General features: G+C 46.6%; 1 protein-coding gene across 4 annotated transcripts in view; it reads left to right on the forward strand.

The window, feature by feature from the left end:
• The window catches only part of ZNF638 (zinc finger protein 638), a 570,425-nt gene extending 551,509 nt beyond the window's left edge, over nucleotides 1-18,916 (forward strand). For all 4 annotated transcript variants that reach the window (XM_033953374.1, XM_033953362.1, XM_033953382.1 and 1 more), the window contains one exon: nucleotides 16,372-18,916. In XM_033953374.1, the coding sequence (XP_033809265.1) occupies nucleotides 16,372-16,415 (44 nt within the window). In that variant the 3' untranslated portion in view covers nucleotides 16,416-18,916. The remainder of the gene's footprint in view (nucleotides 1-16,371) is intronic.
• The last annotated feature ends 276 nt before the right edge of the window (nucleotides 18,917-19,192 follow it).

Genomic DNA, 19,192 nt, shown 5'->3' on the forward strand with positions numbered 1-19,192 from the left:
ATCATGCAGATCAGAACCTTTTACTCCCAAGCCACCACGCATACTCTCCCATACATACCCCACCCGATAAAATCCCCCTGCCCGCTCCCAGCCCAGTCACCCCCCCATAACCCCACCATCTGTGCAGCCCCAAATCCTCCCCAGAAAACCTAATAACAACAGAGAACCCCTTCCCCTATAATGAACAAAGAAGTAAGCAAGGTGTCAAGTCTTGTCAGCACCAATAGTTGCCACCCCAGTGAACCTCGGGCTCAGGGCAAGGATAAAGATTAAGACGCCATGCATTGTCCCGGCCAGATCAGGTCGCACAATGAGGGTAGCCTCCCATTAGAAATCCAGACACCAAAAGGCGCCCAGCACCACCACAAGAAAAGCCACAAGAGCAGGTGTCATCCAGCAAAGTCTCGAGGAGCTAAGCATGATGAGGCCATGGTGCTGAAGCCCTTGTCAAACTGCTCCTCTGTAGCCACACAAAACTAGGCCATGGAGACGCCCATGGATCCCAGGAACATGTCAGCCAGTCTCAGAAAGCCATAGCTCCCAGGCAAGGACCCCACCCCCTCACAGAGCAGGTAGCTTATCTAGAAATGCATGGAGGTCCGCAGGGGTATCCAGTGTAACAGACCCGTTGTTATGATGGATCCGGACCTTGGCAGGGTATTGCAGGGCAAACTTGATCCCTCAAGAGTGCAGCTGGTGCCGTAGGAAGCCAATGCCTGGTGACGCTCTGATAGTTTAACTGAGAAATCTTGAAAAAGCAAGATGTTCGTACCCTTCTAATCCAGGGTCTGTTGCTGTCGGTAAGCTTCCAAGATCTTTGTCTTAGCCGCATAGTTTAGGAATCGTGCTATCACCGGCATGGGGTGCGTTCTCTCCACCCTTGGCGTCCTGATTCAGTGAGCCCTCTCTATGAGCACTGGGCCTAAGAAAGAAATCGGTCCCAGAACCTGTAGCAACCATGTCGCTACCAGTTCACCCAGCTCCGCGTCCCAGACTCCCTCTGGCAATCTGATGAGTTGGAGGTTTTTTTCGGCGACTACAGTTTTCAGCGTCTTCTGCCCACTCTTCAAGCGCTTTCACCTGAGCCTCCAGGGAGGTGGTGCGCTGGTCTGCCACTGCAGCTCTATCTTCCTGTGTAGAAATGCACTCCTCCGCATGTTGCAGGCGTGCTGTATGCCCAGCAATACCGTCTTCACCTCCTCTAAAACAGAGTGTAATGTGGACAATTTCTCATCTAGCAGTTGAGAGAAATGGCGGACGGATATCTGCATGCTCTCCCATGCGAGGGCATGCTGCCCAGTGTCAGGCTGGGAGCCGCCATGCTGGAAGGCTTCGCTGATTTATCTTTTCCAGGCCACGCGGTCTTAATTGGCATAACTGCCACAAAATGCCGATTGTAGCTGCGAGGGACCCCTCAATCAGGAGCCAAGACTGTCCAGGTAGGTGATATACCTAAGTAAGGAAGTAAATGTTGCTGACAAGCGCGAATTTAGGGGGGTTAAAGCAGAGAAAGGAACAGAACTCGAGCAGGAGACATCCGGTCAGAGCGCTGCCATCATGTGACCTCAAAAACATTTTTTTACCAGAGAGTTAAGACGGTCATTAAATGAAAGTGTAGAGTCTATAATGACACCCAAGACTTTGCTTAAGAATTCAATCTGCAGTGTGGGTCCAGAAGATAAGGAAATGAGCGAGGGTAACTGATCTAATTTTGGGCCAAGCCAAAGTAGTTTTATTTCGGACTCATTCAACTTCATTTTTACAGTGAGGACCCAGGATTGGAGTTTCGTTATACATGCTATTATATACTCTACGAGGTTAGTAAGATTCGAATCTATCTCAAGAAGGACAAAGATGTGATCTGCATATGTATTTAATGTTTCAAAGGGAGATAGTTGGAATAGTTTCAAAGTAGACATATAGATATTGAAGAGAATAGGGGACAGAGGTGATTCCTGCGGGACTCCGCATAACGGCTTCCAAGGAGATGACATGGCGCCATTCATATTAACAATGTATGAGCGAGATCGTAGGAATTTCAAGAACCAGTCTAAGACTGTGTAATCGATGCCAATCTCAGAGAGTTGGTAAATTATAATATCGTGGTAGATGACATCAAAGACTGCAGATAGATCAAATTGTAATAGGATTGCAAACTTATTACAAGAATGTAATTGCTGAACCTTTGAAATTAATGAGACCAGTAGGGATTCGGTACTGAAATTGGATCTGAAGCCATATTGGCAAGGTAGAAGAATGGAAAATATCTCTAGATAAGATGAAAGCTGAGTAGATATGATAGGCTCTAGCATTTTGGTCAGGAGAGGAATATTCGCTATAGGACAGTAGCTAGATGGTGAAGTTGGGTCTAGATCAGCTTTTTTCAGTAATGGGGTCAGAGCAATGTGTCCCATTTCTACAGAAAATAGGCCTGATAGGCAGAATTTATAAGTCTGGTGAGAGATGAAATAGCCTGTGTGGGAATATTTTCATATAGGTATGAAGGAAATGGATCCAGGGCACATTTGCAAGATCGTAATTTGTGGCACAATTTTGAAACCTGGGCCTCAGATACATACTCAAAGACTGTCCAGGTTCTGTCTACTGAGGTAAGGTTATTGTTGCTGGACACCAGAGAACATAAGAATTGCCGCTGCTGGGTCAGACCCGTGGTCCATCGTGCCCAGCAGTCCACTCACGCGGCGGCCCTCTGGTCAAAGACCAGTGCCCTATCTGAGACTAGCCCTATCTGCATACATTCTGGTTCAGCAGGAACTTGTCTAACTTTGTCTTGAATCCCTGGAAGGCGTTTCCCCCTATGACAGACTCCGGAAGAGCGTTTCAGTTTTCTACTACTCTGGGTGAAGAAGAACTTCCTTATGTTCGTACGGAATCTATCCCCTTTCAATTTTAGAGAGTGCCCTCTCATTCTCCCTACCTTGGAAAGGATGAACAACCTGCCCTTATCTACTAAGTCTATTCCCTTCAGTACCTTGAATGTTTCGATCATGTCCCCTCTCAATCTCCTCTGAGGGAGAAGAGGCCCAGTTTCTCTAATCTTTCGCTGTACGGCAACTCCTCCAGCCCCTTAACCATCTTAGTCGCTCTTTTCTGGACCCTTTCGAGTAGTACCATTCCTTCTTCATATACGGCGACCAGTGCTTGACACAGTACTCCAGGTGAGGGCGCACCATGGCCTAGTACAGTGGCATGATAACCTCCGATCTGTTCGTGATCCCCTTCTTTATCATTCGTAGCATTCTGTTCACCCTTTTTGCCGCCGCCGCCGCCACACATTGCGCGGACGGCTTCAACAATTTATTGATTAGAACTCCCAAGTATCTTTCCTGGGAGATTTCTCCAAGTACCGCCCCGGACATCCTGTATTCGTGCATGAGATTTTTGTTAACTACATGCATCACTTTACACTTATCCACATTGAACCTCATCTGCCATGTTGATGCCCATTCCTCGAGCCTAATTATGTCACGTTGAAGATCTTTGCAATCCACCCGCATCTTCACTACTCTGAATAACTTCATATCGTCCGCAAATTTAATCACCTCACTCGTTGTACCAATATCCAGATCGTTTATAAAGATGTTGAAGAGCACGGGTCCAAGCACCGAGCCTTGTGGCACCCCACTAATAATGCTCTTCTAGTCTGAGTATTTTCCGTTTACCCTCGCTTGCTGTTTCATTTGCTCCAGCCAGTTTTTAATCCACGTGAGTATTTCACCCTCGAGTCCATGGCTTGCAATTTTCCGAAGTGGTCGTTCATGAGGAACCTTGTCAAACGCCTTCTGAAAATCCAGATATATAATGTCTACCGAAGGACATAAGAAGACTTGAGGCGGTCCAGAGGAGGGCGACGAAAATGATAGACTTGCGGCAGAAGACGTATGAGGAGAGACTGGAAGCCTTGAATATGTATACCCTAGAGGAAAGGAAGGACAGGGGAGATATGATTCAGATGTTCAAATACTTGAAGGGTATTAACGTAGAACAAAATCTTTTCCAGAGAGAGGAAAATGGTAAAGCCAGAGGACATAATTTGAGGTTGAGGGGTGGTAGATTCAAAGGCAATGTTAGGAAGTTCTACTTTATGGAGAGGGTGGTGAATTCCTGGAATGCGCTCCCAAGAGAGGTGGTGGAGAGTTAAACTGTGACTGACTTCAAAGAAGCTTGGGATGAACACAGAGGATCTAGAATCAGAAAATAATATTAAATATTGAACTAAGACCAGTACTGGGCAGACTTGCACGATCTGTGTCTGTGTATGGCCGTTTGATGGGGGATGGGCTGGGGAGGGCTTCAGTGGCTGGGAGGGTGTAGATGGGCTGAAGTAGGTTTTAACAGAGATTTTGGCAGTTGGAACCCAAGCACAGTACCGGGTAGAGCTTTGGATTCTTGCCCAGAAATAGCTAAGAAAAAAAAAAAAATTTTAATTGAATCAGGCTGGGCAGACTGGATGGACCATTCAGGTCTTTATATGCTGTCATCTACTATGTTATATGTTATGTTATGTTACCAGGGTCACCCTTGTCTGTCTGTTTACTCCCTCAAAGAAGTGCAGCAAGTTCATCAAACACGATCTGCCTAAACAGTGCTGACTGGTCCTCATCAGCCCATGTCCGTCAAGGTGATCAATGATGCAGTCCTTTATCAGCGACTCTACCATCTTTCCCGGTATCGAGATCAGACTCGCCGGTTTGTAGTTTCCCGGATCTCTCCTCAAACCTTTCAGGTCCCTTTCAGTTTCTTCATGACCCTTGGATGGATGCCATTCGGTCCTGGGGATTTATCGCTCTTAAGCCTATCAATCTGCCTACACACCTCCTCTAGACTGACCGTCAATCCTGTCAGCTTTCCGTCTTCGCTTCCAGCATATAGCCTGATGGGTATGCTGTGTAAATCTTCTTCAGTAAATACAGATGCAAAAAATGTGTTCAGTTTGTCAGCGATTGCTTTGACCTCCTTTGGCGCTCCCTTTTTTCCATGGTCATCCAACGGTCCCACCATTTCCTTTGCAGGTCGTTGCCCCTTAATATATCGAAAGAACGGCTTGAAGTTCTTCGCCTGCTTGGCTATTTTTCCTCATAATCCCTTTTGGCCCCTTTTACCGCCTTATGGCACCTGCGTTGATTTTGTTTGAGCTTGTTCCAGTTTTTGTCTGTTTTTGACCTTTTCCATTCCTTAAACAAAGTTTTCTTGTCTCTGATTGCTTCCCTCATCTCTACAGTGAGCCATGCCGGTTATTTTTCTTCTTGAATCCCTTGTTGATAAGCGGTATATATAGATTTTGTGCCTCGGTGACTGTGTCCTTAAAAAGGGACCAAGCTTGCTCTAGCATTTTTACAGTGCTTATCCTCTTCTTAATGTTCTTCCCTACCATGAGTCTCATCCCTTCGTAATTCCTTTTTCAGAAGTTCAGTGCTGTGGTTGTCGTTTTGAACCGATGTTTCTCCTCTGTGTCCAGATTGAAGCGGATCATATTGTGATCATTGTTTCCCAGCGTCCCTTCTACTTCTACATCTTGTGCCGGTCCTCGTAGGCCATTTAGAATTAAGTCCAGAATTGCATTTCCTCTAGTATTTTCCTTGACAAATTGTTCCAGGAAGCAATCGCCTACAGCATCCAAGAACTTGGTCTCCCTAAAGTAGCCGAAGGTGCCTAGGTTCCAGTCTATTCCCGGATAGTTGAAGTCACCCATGATAACTGTGTTGCCTACCTTGCAGTTGCGTTTAATCTCGTCCGTCATTTCTCCGTTAATTTCTTCGGACTGCCCTGGGGGTCGGTAGTAGATGCTGATCTTCGTTTCCAGGCCATTTGTTCCTGGAATTTTGACCCATAGAGACTCTTAATTTATCCGTCAGTTGTGGCGTGTTCTCTCCAGTAGATTCAATTCCCTTTTTGACGTATATGGCAATGCCCCCACCTTTTTGGGCCACTGTCTCTGCGGTATAGTTTGTATCCTGGTAACACAGTGTCCCAGACGTTTTCCTCAGTTCACCATTTTTCTGCGATGCCTATGATGTCAATGTTATCTTTTTGTGCCATAGCTTCTAATTCACCCATCTTATTCCTAAAGCTCCTTGCGTTCGTGTACATACACTTGAGTTTGCATCCTGTTCCTTTCTTGCATTTCCTTCCCTCTTGTGTTCTTTTCGATCTGTCTTGCCTGTGATCCGGTGAATCTTTCCCTCTATCTTCTTGCATTGTATGCTCCGGATATACCGGTTCCCGAACCATCGACTCTCTCTTGATCGACTGTCGGCTTTCCCCTTCTTCCTAGTTTAAAAACTTCTCAACTTCTCTCTTGATGTTGCTTGCAAGTAATAATTGTAAGAGACTAATGATGGAAAAGAGTTTCTTATAGCACAACCTTTTTATTGAAAACTTTTGCTAGGTCGTCCGCTACTGGGGAGGAGGGGAGTATAGAGGAGTCGTTTTTAGAGGTTAAGTAGCACCAGATGTTAAACAATGTACTGCTTTGGTTGTTGGATCTGATGATTTTATCACTGTAGAAATTCTTCCTTGCTTTTTTTAATACTGTATTATAGAACCTAATACTGTCCCTCCAAGACTATCTTATCTGGAGTGGATTTAGAGTTTTTCCTTTTACGCTCCAATACTCGGCATTTCTGCTTCAGTTCTCTGTGGTAAGGAAGATACCAGGGGGCCTTACGAGAGTCTTAGTAGATAGAGGAGCAAGAGAGTGTGGTAGGTAGTCTCAGAAAGGTTTACCCAGTTGTGCCAGTTGGCTTCTGGGGCATCAGGCTTAGGACATGAGGAAAGCTGATTAAAAAATTGGGTCCAGAACTGTTCACTCGTGATTTTTTTGCAGAAGGTAATAGATTTTGAGGCACGGGATTGAATCCCAAGGTGAGACATGAAAACGGGGAGACAGAAGGTACCATGGATTATCCCAGGACAAGCAGGCAGCATATTCTCTACATGTGGGTGACATCATCCACGGAGCCCCGACACGGACAGCTTTTCAAGCAAACTTGATTGAAGATTTCAAGTTTGCTGGTGCTGCACCACGCATGTGTGTGCCTTCCTGATCCACTAGAGGGCGCATCCCCTCCTCATGGTCTTCAGTTCTTAATTTTCCGCGGAGCCAGAAAGCCCCGTCTCTCTTCTCTGCGTTCTTCTAAGTGCCTTTCTAGCACCGCGGCTTCTTTCTTTTGTTAGGGAGTCACTGTGCGTTGTTGATTTATCGTGTATTTTCTTTGTTTCAAAAAAATATATATATATTTTTTTCTTCTGATTCCACCGGCAGGCCCTTCTCGGGCCTCAGCCAAGCTGCTAGGCCTCGTTTGGCTGCAGCTGTGTTTTTTTCTTCCCTGGCCTCTCTCTGGGCTCACTTCGTGTGAGCAGCATGGCTGGGACCCATTTTCCTTCGATTGGACTGAGTAGCGTTGATCCCTGGTAAGTATTTCTTTCTTTCTAGGTGCATTACCTCAGTAACGCCACCGGCTGAGTCTCAGGCATTCCGGGCATCGCGTGCAGTCGGGCCCGCCTCTAAGAGCCCTTCGAAGCGTGCCTCCTTTCATGGGAATACTCATCTCGAGGTTGCCCTTATGGAGCACACTGCTGCACCTTTATTACCAGTTTCATTGGTACGGTGCCGACTTCTGAACCTCGACTTCGGTGTGCCTCGCGTCGGCAGGGGCTTGGTGCCTCGCCGTCGGTGGGGGCTTGGTGCCTCGCCGTCGGTGGGGGCTTGGTGCCTCGCCGTCGGTGGGGGCTTGGTGCCTCGCCGTCGGTGGGGGCTTGGTGCCTCGCCGTCGGTGGGGGCTTGGTGCCTCGCCATCGGCTGGGGGCTTTGTGCCTCGCCATCGGCTGGGGCTTCATGCCTGGACGTCGACTGAGGCTTTGTGCCTCGACGTCGGCTGGGGCTTCGTGCCTGGACGTCGGCTGGGGGCTTCGTGCCTCGACGTCGGCTGGGGGCTTCGTGCCTCGACGTCGGCTGGGGGCTTCGTGCCTCGACGTCGGCTGGGATCGACTGGGGCGTCCTCGACTGGGGCTTTGTGCCTCGACGTCGACGGGGGCTTTGTGCCTTGCCGTCGCCTGGAGCTTGGTGCCTTGTCGTCGCCTTGGGCTTTGTGCCTCGCCCTCGCCTGAGGCTTTGTGCCTCGACGGCGCCTAAGGTTTTGTGCCTCGCCCTCAACTGAGGCTTTGTGCCTCGCCGTCGTATCGGGCTTCGTGCCTCGCCATTGCCTGGGATCGACTGGGGCGTCCTCGACTGGAGCTTTGTGCCTCGACGTCAACGGGGGCTTTGTGCCTTGCCGTCACCTGGAGCTTTGTGCCTCTATGTCGACTGGGGCTTGGGGGCCTCATCGTCGACTGAGGCTGGGGGCCTCGTCGTTGACCGTGGCTTCGTGCCTTGCGGTCGACCGGGGCTTTGTGACATGACGTCGTCTGGGGCTTTGTGCCCCTTGGTTGATGGTGGCCTGGTGCCTCGACGTCGACTGTGGCTTGGTGCCGCAACGTCGCTGGGGGCTTTATGCATGGGCTGAGGCTTGGGCCTCGGCGTAGACTGCGGTTTTGTGCCTCGACGTCGCCTGGGGCTCTGTGCCTCGACGTCTCCGGCTCCTGTTCGGGAGGGTTCCCCGCTTTCTCTTCGGTTCATTCCGGGCGGACGTGCCGGAATCTTGTAGTACGGAGTTTGGTCTCCTGGAGGAGACTCTCTCCCTGCTCCGACTCTATTGCTCCCGCCAGGCGTCGTCTCGCTTGGCGCAGTGTGGCTGGGGATCCGAACCTCCAGGATCATCTCGCCATTTTACTTGTGTGAGTCCTGCGCTTCTTGAGGCCTCTCTTGCGGTGGCCACTGACCACCTCTCAGAACGCGACCGGTCCTTCGCCTATCTGGACGCCTTCAGCTGAATCCCTTCTGCCTTGGCTCCTTCTCCGGCGGGCCCTCCGGATACCTTTCCTGTGTTATCTCGGCCTCTTTCGCAGCGGCCGTAATAGCTGCAGCAGCGCCGGGTTATGGTCCTGCTGCTGGCTTCGGCGGCTCCTGGCCGTCTTTTTGACTATTCTCGCATAGCCTTCGGGCTGCTCTCCTTCTGGGGATTCCTCCCCTCCCTTCCGGAGGGGTGTCTCCTTCGTGTCTACGCACTGGGGGTGTAGCCTCGCCTCTCGGTTGGGCGTTCCCATCTGCCCATCTGAGTCTGGTCATGGCCCTTCCTGCCCTGCACTAGTTTCTAGTCCAGGAGCTATTCAGCTTCTGTCCGCCCCAGTCTCGGGAGTCCGTCGGGGCGGACCTGAACCCAGTTTGTTTGCGCTCCTTCTGGTCTCAGCCTCAGGGGGGGGCCCTTGTTTGTTTATGCCGGAGGGTGGCCCCTCTGTCCTCGGTCCACCTCCGGTCTTTTCTGCGCTGCCTCGGCAAGCCGCCCGTCTGCGCCTGTGTCAGCTGGTGTCTCGGTCTTCGGTCTCGGCTGAGCCGATGATGATCCTTTTGGGACCATGGGCTCCACGGTTCAGGTCCCGCTGTTCGCCTGGTTTCGTCTTCGTGTTCCTCACTGGACCGGAGCATCTCAGTGGTGGCAGGATTGGGATCCAGCTTCCCAGCACATTGCGGTGCCTCCCGCCTTGTAACGCTTGCTTCATTGGAGGGCCCCCTCTTCGTATCTGAAGATTCTGACGATGGACTCCTCTGCATAGGCTTTGAGGTGCGCCTCAGCGGCCTTCGGACTCAGGGTCTTTGGTAGAGTGCGAACCGTTGCGGCCACATCAGCTTGCTGGAGCGCCGGGCCATTTCCACTGCCATTGGTGGATTTTCGTTCTTGGCTGCAGGATTGCAGGGTCCTGGTGCGTAAAGACGTCCAGGTGGCAATGAATTCTGTGACCCAGCCAGGGGGTACTGGTTCCCTGTCACTTTGAAGGGAAACCCTTCGTTCTTGGTAGGGGACGTTATGCCACAACCTCTTTCTTCAGGCGATGTATTTCCTGGGCGAGCAGCATTGTCTGGTGGACACATTGGGTCGCTTTTCGGCCGCCTGAATGGTCGCTCCATTCTCAGACTCTGCGGCAGGTGGTTGTTCGGTGGGGAACTCCACAGCTAGTTCTGTTCTATTCGCCCCTCACTCACTGGTTGCCTTGATACTGCTCGAGGATGTTCTCCCGGGTTCGCCTCGAGGCGGATGCTTTCTTCTCGATTGGACGGGCAGGTTCCTCTATGCGTTCCCTCCCTTTCCTCTGATTCTCAGGTCTTTGGTACACCTCCTGTCGGTCTGCGCCACCATGATCTTGATGGCTCCTCTGTGGCCCCGGCAGCCGTGGTTCTCCCTGCTCAGTGTCAGGGAGCCTCTGCTTCTGCCTCTGCTTCCTTCTCTGCTGTCTCAGTGTTGAGGTTTTCTGTTACATCCCAATCTGCGGTCTCTACACTTATCAGTTTGGTTCCTCGCCACGTGCTTCCCTCCTTCTGTTTCTCTCAGTCGGTGGGGATGTTCTCTAGGCCTTGCGGAAGAGCTCCACTCGGCAATGCTATTCCCAGAAATGGGCCAGATTTGCTGTGTGGTGTGCTGAGCACCGCATGGATCTGCTGTCTGCCTCCTTGCCTTCAGTGCTGGATTAGCTGTTCCACTTGTCTCAATCAGGTCTCGAATTGATATCTCTTCGAGTCCACCTCTGTGCGTTTCCTGCCTTTCTTTGGCCGCTTGCTGGGCGGCTGCTCTCCGTTCATCCGATGGTTTCCCGCTTTATGAAGGGTCTCTTCAATGTTCATCCTCCGCTCAAGCCCCCTCCGGTGGTTTGGGATTTTATTGTGGTCCTGGCTCAATTGGTGAAACCTCCGTTTGACCCCATTGATAAAGCTCTCCTTCACCTGGCAGGTGGTATTCCTGGTTGGTCTCACATCTGTTCGTGGAGTCAGTGAGCTGCTAGCTCTGGTTGCGGACCCGTCTTTTGCTGCATTTCATCATGACACGGTGGTCCTGCGTACTCATCCCAAGTTCTTGCCTAGGTGGTTTCGGACTTTCATCTCAATCATTCCATTGTTCTTCTGGTCTTTTTTCCGAAGTCCTCTCGCCCTGGGCGAGGGGTGTTTCCCACTCTGGTTTGTATGAGGGCGTTAGCCTTTTCCCTGCATCCTACTGAGCCTCATCAGATGGCTCCTCCACTGTTTATCTCTTTCGATCCTCATCCATTGGGTTGCCCTGTTTCCAAGCGCTCCTTATCCAACTGGTTGGCTGCTTGTATTTCCTTCTGCTACGCTCGGGCTGGTCTCTCGCTGCACGATCGGGTCACGGGACATTATGTCCGAGAGCTGTCATTTTCCTCAGAGCCATGCCTATTGAGGAGCTCTGCAAGGCTGCCACTTGGTCTTCGGTTCATACCTTCACCTCTCACTACTGTTTGGACGGTTTTCCCGGCGCGACGGTCAGTTTGGCCGGTCGGGGTTCCATGCTCTATTTTCATAATTGCCAACTTTCCCTCCGTCCCTTTTTAGTTAGCTTGGAGGTCACCCACATGTAGAGAATATGCTGCCTGCTTGTCCTGGGATAAAGCACAGTTACTTACAGTAACAGGTGTTATCCAGGGACAGCAGGCAGATATTCTCGCAACCCTCCCACCTCCCCACGGTTGGCTTCTTTGCTAGCTATCTGAACTGAAGACCATGAGGAGGGGATGCGCTCTCTAGTGGATCAGGAAGGCACACACATGCGTGGTGCAGCACCAGCAAACTTGAAATCTTCAATCAAGTTTGCTTGAAAAGCTGTCCGCGTCGGGGCTCCGTGGATGACGTCACCCACATGTAGAGAATATCTGCCTGCTGTCCCTGGATAACACCTGTTACGGTAAGTAACTGTGCTTTTTGTCAATTTGCTGTGGAAAGCCTATTTAAATTGTCAAGAATCTTCTACCTTGGTCAAGGGAGTGCTGGGTACTGCACAAGGGGATTTGATTTCTCCAAATGCACCCTCTCCAACAGAGAATCCTGAACAGCAGCTGGAGGGCCAGTCGGATAATGACTGGGGAAACTGGACATCAAATTCTATGCCTTTGCTAGCCTAGAATGACTTGTCCCTTCTGGGGGATTTGGGGGTTGGACGTTGGAGTTCAGGAGACTGTAACCCCTCTTGAGCAGGAGGAAAACCTGACTGTCCACTGCTGGAACTTATTACAAAATTGCTACAGGAGTTAAACCTGGAGTCTCCACAGGCTACAGCTGCTCAGTGCTCGATTATGAGTGTTTCACAGGCTCAAAATTTGTTTCTTCCCTTGCATCCAGATCTTGCCACTTTAATTATGGAGCATTTGAAGGTCTCAGAGAGTTCCTTGAAGGGGTGAGAGAGGGGCTAAGACAATGAGAAGAATATTCCATGGCTCCTGAATTTCAGCAGCAGTTCATCCAGCCTAAGGTGGACTCATGGGTAGCTCAGATTACCAAGCATACTGCTCTACCTAGTGAGGGGGTGTAGTTTTGAAAGATGCACAAGTCCACAGGGTTGATGTGGTCCTTAAACGGCAGTTTGAGGCCTTAGCCTTGGGAATTAAAGCGGCGTCAGCAGCCTCTTTCTTGGCACACATGCCTTTCGCACCATGGGGGGATTTCAGGCACAGATGATGATATGCCCCCAGCTGATCATGGCGGCGATTGGCAGATACCCTGACATTAGAATATTGAGCATGGTCTCAGCCTATTCATCTCCGCCCGCAGAATGCTCTGGATTAGGCAATGAACAGGATATTTAGCGTTCCTTTAAGGATCAACATAACATAAGAATAGCCTTACTGGGTCAGACCAATGGTCCATCAAGCCCAGTAGCCTGTCCTCGGAGAATTAAGTGGCTTGCACAAGATCTCACACAGCAGCAGTAGGATGGGACTCTAGCTTCTTTGGTTCCCAACATAATGTTCTGATTCTAGTGGAATTGAGAGGGGAAGACTGGTAGGGGATTGAGGGATGCAGACTAAAAACTTGTTTGTAATGGGCAGGTAGAGGGCTTGATTTATCATAGTAAATCGAACCTTATAAGGACTGTGGCACACTTTGAAGGAGGAACCTCCATAAAACCAAGGAGCCCATAAAATAAGAGCTTCCTTAGCCACTTCTTCTGCCGCCTTCCCCTTCCAATCCCAGCTTTTTTGATGAGGATTACTGGAAAGTTGAAAGAAATCTTCATCTGCTGGCATCTAAATTTTTGGACTGACTCTAGATCAGAGAAAATTTGTAGTCCTTCCTTCACATTCCTACTTATCTCTGGGAATGCATATAATTTTTTTTCCAGTAGAAGCCACACAGGCCTAATTTTACTACCCTCTGCTGTATATATTTGCAGATGAACTAGCAAACCAAGTAAACTAAATTTTTTGAATAAAGGTGCAAGACTGCTTTATTTGCTAGAATATAAAACAGCATTTTTAATTTTAGGCTGACCAGGTAAGACTGGGGACATGAGTAAGAGTGCATACTAGTGCTGCCCGATTCAAGAAAAATTATTTTGATTCGATTAAGCCTATTGAATCGATTTTTCGATTCGATTTTCCTGCCCAATTGTGAGGTGGGGTTTTTTTTGTTTGTTTGTTTTTTTCCAAAATATCCTGGTGGGTTTATTTTATAGCCTCTTCATCCCCTTTGCCTCCTAATGACACTGGCACTGTGTACCCTGTGTATTGATTGGTCTGTAAGTCTGTTTGTCTAACCCATTATTTTAAATTTTAAATGGTATGTCTAAATATATGCTTATATTTTTTATTAATGTATCTCGCTTAGTAAAACGAAATAAGCGATTCATCAAACTAAAATAAAACTTGAAATAAACAAACAAAAAAGACTTTTCCTCTCTCTGTTCCTAGCTCACGTTTGCAGTCTAACACCAGCTCTAGCAGGATACATGTTTCAAATCTGAAATATTGTAATCACAAAACAGAAAATAAAATTATTTTTTCTACCGTACCTTTTGTTGTCTGGTCATTATTCAAATCTTGTGGGTCCCAGGCTCTGGTTGTCGTCTGATAACTTGTTTGCCAGGGTCTCCTTCTTTCTCTGTGCTAACCATCCATCTTCTATCTCTGTCCTCCCCTTCCATTTGTCCTTCCCTCCCCCGGAGGTCTGGCATCTCTCCCTCCTTCCCCACCACCCCAGGGTCCACAATCTCTCCCGTTCTTTTCCGAACTACCCTCCTATCCAGTATCGCTGACCCCCCTCCACACCATCCCTTGTGTCCAACTTCTCTCCCTTTCTGTTCCTTCCCTCTCTAAATCCCATTGTCCACCATCTCTCTCCCTCTCCTGTTTTTAGACCCATTATTTCTTCCCCCCCAAAGTCCGGCATATGCACATCTTTTTGAACCCCCCTTCCCTCTCTCCCTCCGTGTACTTCTACACCAGAGCCCCCCTCCCCTGAAGGCCTGCACCCCCCTCCCGGAAGGCCTGCGTGTTCCTGACCCGCGCATCCGTTTACCTCATTTCAGCAACCTGCAGAGAGGATCGCTTGTTCTAGCAATCTCTGCAAGCTGCTATAGGCTTTTCGGAGCTGTTTTCTCTGCCGCAATCCTGCCTCTGATGTCAGAGGAGGGGTGGGACCGCAGCAGAGTGAAGACAACTCTGAAAATCTATGGCAGTTTGCAAAGATCGCTAGCACTGGCGATCCTCTCTGCAGGCTGCTGAAATTAGGTAAACGGATGCATTGGAGGCCAGGGGGGAAGCCGGACACCAGCACTTCCCGACTGGCCCTCCCCCTCTAAAGCAGGAGTGGCAGCGGCCGGCCAGCAAAAAGTAACGCTGCCACTCTGGCTTTAGGGGGCAAGGGGGGATGGTCAGTCACCGAATTGGGAGGCTGATTTTTTGTTGTTGTTTTAAATAGATTCAAATCAATTCACCCAAAGCGAATCGGTGAATCGATTCAAATCGTGAATTGGGCAGCACTAGTACATACCCTGTGGGTCTGGAACAGCATTTGTGTGTGGAAGATTTTTATTTGCACATTCTATAGCAGCGGTCTCAAACTCAAACCCTTCGCAGGGCCACATTTTGGATTTGTAGGTACTTGGAAGGCTGCAGAAAAAAATAGTTAACATCTTATTAAAGAATTGACAACTTTGCATGAGGTAAAACTCGTTATAGGTTATAAATCTTTCCTTAATTGCTTCTGATAATTTTAGCTATACACAGCTGAAAGCAGTGCAACATGCAGAAAGTGAAATTTAGATAGTTTTTCACTTTCTGCATGTTGCACTGCTTTCAGCTGTGTATAGCTGAAATTATCAGAAGCAATTAAAGAAAGATGTATAAACTATAAAGAGTTTTACCTCATGTAAAATTGTGATTTAAATTCTAAAGTATCAACAGCAAGAGACAAGATTTTGGTGTAATCCTCTAGGCTTTTTTGTAGAAGGGGAGAATCAATATCCAACTTATGCCTGGAAAGCTTGTGCTGTAAGTGTTCGGTGGTCATGTCCGCAACCACCTTCAGCTCTTACCTCCAGCACCGGATACAACCATCATCTTACATCAAGCAGTCGCCACCAGGAGAGGTGCCAAATTTTGCGAGAGTTCACAAGATTACATACACACACATAAGCTGCACTGCCTCCAATGGTTACCTTACGTTCTGGAATGTTGCCTGCCTCACTGCTGTAACCTCAGGCAAGCATTTTCCTGTGTCTGTATGCGATTGTCCTCCACCTCACCTCACAATTGCGTACATATGCAGGAAAGCACTTTCCTGAGGTTACAGCTGTGAGGTGGGCAACTTTCCAGAGCAATGGTAACATACCAAGGGCCTCAAAATAGTACCTGGCAGGCCGCAAGTTTGAGACTACTGCTCTATAGCTAATGAACAAATTTGTAGAAAATTCAACATTCTAGTGCAATTTTGATTATCCACTACATTCTGATCTATTCCTACCCCATTGCCAAATATTAAAATCAAATATCACTTTCCAGTGAACAAGTAACATTTGTTAATGGATGATAATCATCTGGATCACTCTGGCTTATGTCTGATATCATCATTTGACTGGTATCCTGATATTCTTATAGAATGCCTATTTACAGTATGCAACCTTGCTTTCTCCATATACGAGTACAAATAGGATAGCATTCCTTAACCACTAGGAAGACATCTGGAGCCCAGGCTGTTAAATATATCACCCACTTGTGGAGACAGCTAACACCTATAGCCTTATTACTTGCAAGTGGGCAGCAAAAAAAGTTGTATTTTTTACAAATCTGTTATGGTCATACCAGTATAGATTTCATTGTTATAGTGTTGATCTGGAATAATCAAATCCCTAGTTCCTGATTTTTGTGTGTGAACATAAAGCAGCATTTTTTTTTAACAGTGTTGTAAAAATAGTAACTTGTATTTCCTTACCTTTTCATAGAAGAAATTAAAAGATGTTTCTCTTTCTACAGAAATACATGGCAGAGCAAGAAGAGCTGAATGTGAAAAAAGATGAATCATCAAATACAACTGATGAGAAAAATTCTAGGTGATTGAAAGAGGGAAGATTATTTCTGTGAAGAATATATTTTAGGGGCCATTGTGTATTTTGTTATCATTACTTTCTAATTTTCTTTCCTTAAACAACAAATGTTCATGTAAAAATTTGAGTGCATTCAATGTAGACAAAATTGATAGTTTATGATGGTTTTGATTGTTACATCAAATCATCTTGCTTAAGTCTTTTACAGTGTTGAAATAAATGTTCTTACTGTAGAGTTGAAAGTGAATTTGATAGTTTTATTGCTGTCATTTCACCAGTCTTTCATCTCAGAACTCAAGATTATGTAACTAAAGACATTAAATGGCTGTATTTCATGACTCAGTGGAGACTTAAACACACAGGTTTCTGCTATTTTATCCGAGTTTTGCTTCATGTGCCAAAGTAGTACTTCAAGTAGATTTGAGCAGTTTTGGTCCAAATACAACACTAAGGTGTGCTGAATTTTGGGCTGGATAATGAGGTAACAAATTCACTGACTTAATAGTATGTTGTAACCCCCATGTCCTAATATAATTGATACCTTTGAAGACTTGTGTAGGAAATACTCTAGGGCCTAGGCTGGATCTGTTGTCCTAGAGTAGTGAAGGTAGGATCCTTTATTCTCCCTTTTCTTTTTTTTCCAGCAGCCTCTTGGGTCCATTTTCCTCCCCTACCCCTTCAAATACCCTGTTTTCCTTTTAGCTGCTGCTTGTCAAGGTAGCACAAGAGACTAGTGCTGCTAGAGGATCCAGGGAGAACAGGACAGATGTAGACTACAGCTTGTGCCACATCTCCTTTTTTTCTTAAGCCAAGGAGAAGGGAATCTCACAATTCATGCCATCTGTATTTTCTGTGGCCTAAGGTATTGGGTTCCCCTTTTTCTTCAAATCATGGGTGGGGACAGATAGAAAAGCATTTTCTGAGCAGTCAAGATAAGAAACCCTCCTAGATTGATAACATTACCCAGTGAAGATTGACTATTCTGTATGCACATAATTTATAGTTTATTATTTGTATTCTTCCTTTAAACAAGGCAGATTACAACCATACATACATAATTAAAACACAAACTAAAAAGATATGTCAAAAACATAAAATACCAGCATATCCAAAAAAGCATCAACTATTATATTTCATTTTACAAAATAAATGACACTTTAAACAATTTTTTAAAACTGCACAGATCTTTTTATTGCCTGATGTGTACTGGAAGCCTATTCCATTCTGCAGGTCCCACACATGAGAAAGTACTAGTCCTCATAGTTTCTAAACATAATTTCTTGCAAGTAGGAATGACCAAATCACAATGTGCAATAGAATGCAGTGATCAACAGGGTACATAGGGCATCACAAAGTCCTGTAAATATTTTGGTGATAACTGATGTACACTTAAGTAAACCAACAGTAACAACTTGTACTTCACTCTGTATTCCATAGTCAGCCAATACAATGTAATAAAATATGAGGTAACATGTTCATACTTCCCAGTCCTAAACAGGGCACAAATAATTGAATTTTGAACAATTTGTAATGTAGATGTGTTAGAAGATGATGTTCCCAAAAACACAATATTACAATAGTCCAGTTGTCACATAGGACTCCCCTCAAGTCATCTGCAGACCTGTAAAGATGCATCCCGAGTGTATACTGAAGGTATTTTTCATAAAGTTTATTTCTCTTCTGTTGTCTTATCGTGTGGACCTGTTGAATAGGGGGAAGAGACAGAGGAGGGAGATACTGGTGGAAGGGGAAATAGTGTGGAGATGCTGGCTGGAAAAGGGGAGAGAGGAGGCAGACGCTGTATGGAAGGGGCAGATGATGGAGGAGGGGAGAGAAATGAGCAGATATTTGGGGAGAGAGACAGGAAGAAAGGAGATAATGATGGAAGGGGAAAACAAGAGCAAATATAGGGGGTGAACACTGTATAGAAGGGGGGAGAGAAAGAGGGCAGAGTTAGTGAGAGTTTGGGAATGAGGAGAAGTAAAATAGGAGAGCCAAGCTGAGGGAAAGATGGAAAGCTTGTCAATAGACTAAAATAAAAAAAACAGGGAACTAGAAGTCTAGATAATAAGAATGAGTTAAATCTAGATATAGAGGTAGAAAAATAAATTGAAGAATGCTGAAGGGAATAGGAGAAGAGAAAAATCCTGGCAAGAGACTCGAAACAGAGGAAAGCAGAAAACAAAGGTAGAAAAAAAATATTTTAAATTCAGGACAAAGTAGTATGTACCTATGTTTTTTTAACAATTAATAAAAATAAATAGAATTAATTTTTTTAATACATTTTTTACCAAAACCTTCTTTCTCAGGTCAAGACAGCTTACTGTCTTGACCTGGGGAAGGAGGTATTGGCCTCTGAGAGCTAAATGTTTTAAGTCCTTTCAATAAAATAGCTTATTTTCCATTTTTTAATTATTCGTAATTCTTGATTTGTAATGTACAATATGTATAATAAATACCATCAAGGTAATGGAGAATTTTTGCTCATGAAAAAAAGCTATATCATAGAAATTAAATCAAAAAATCGATTCAGTTGGCAAAATCAAAATTGTTCTTCCTGAATCTAACAGCATTAGCATCAAAATTGGGTGTGCATCAGTCACCCTCAACATCTGTTGAAGCAAAGAGTGCTTCACCAATACTAGAGAGGCATTGCTTGGAAGAGATTCACAGACATTTTTTCAAGAGCCTCAAATTCTTTCATACTAATATCTATCTCCAGTATTTCAGAAGGAAACATCACTGAGATA

Source organism: Geotrypetes seraphini, chromosome 1, assembly GCF_902459505.1.
Source record: "Geotrypetes seraphini chromosome 1, aGeoSer1.1, whole genome shotgun sequence".
Taxonomy (NCBI): domain Eukaryota; kingdom Metazoa; phylum Chordata; class Amphibia; order Gymnophiona; family Dermophiidae; genus Geotrypetes; species Geotrypetes seraphini.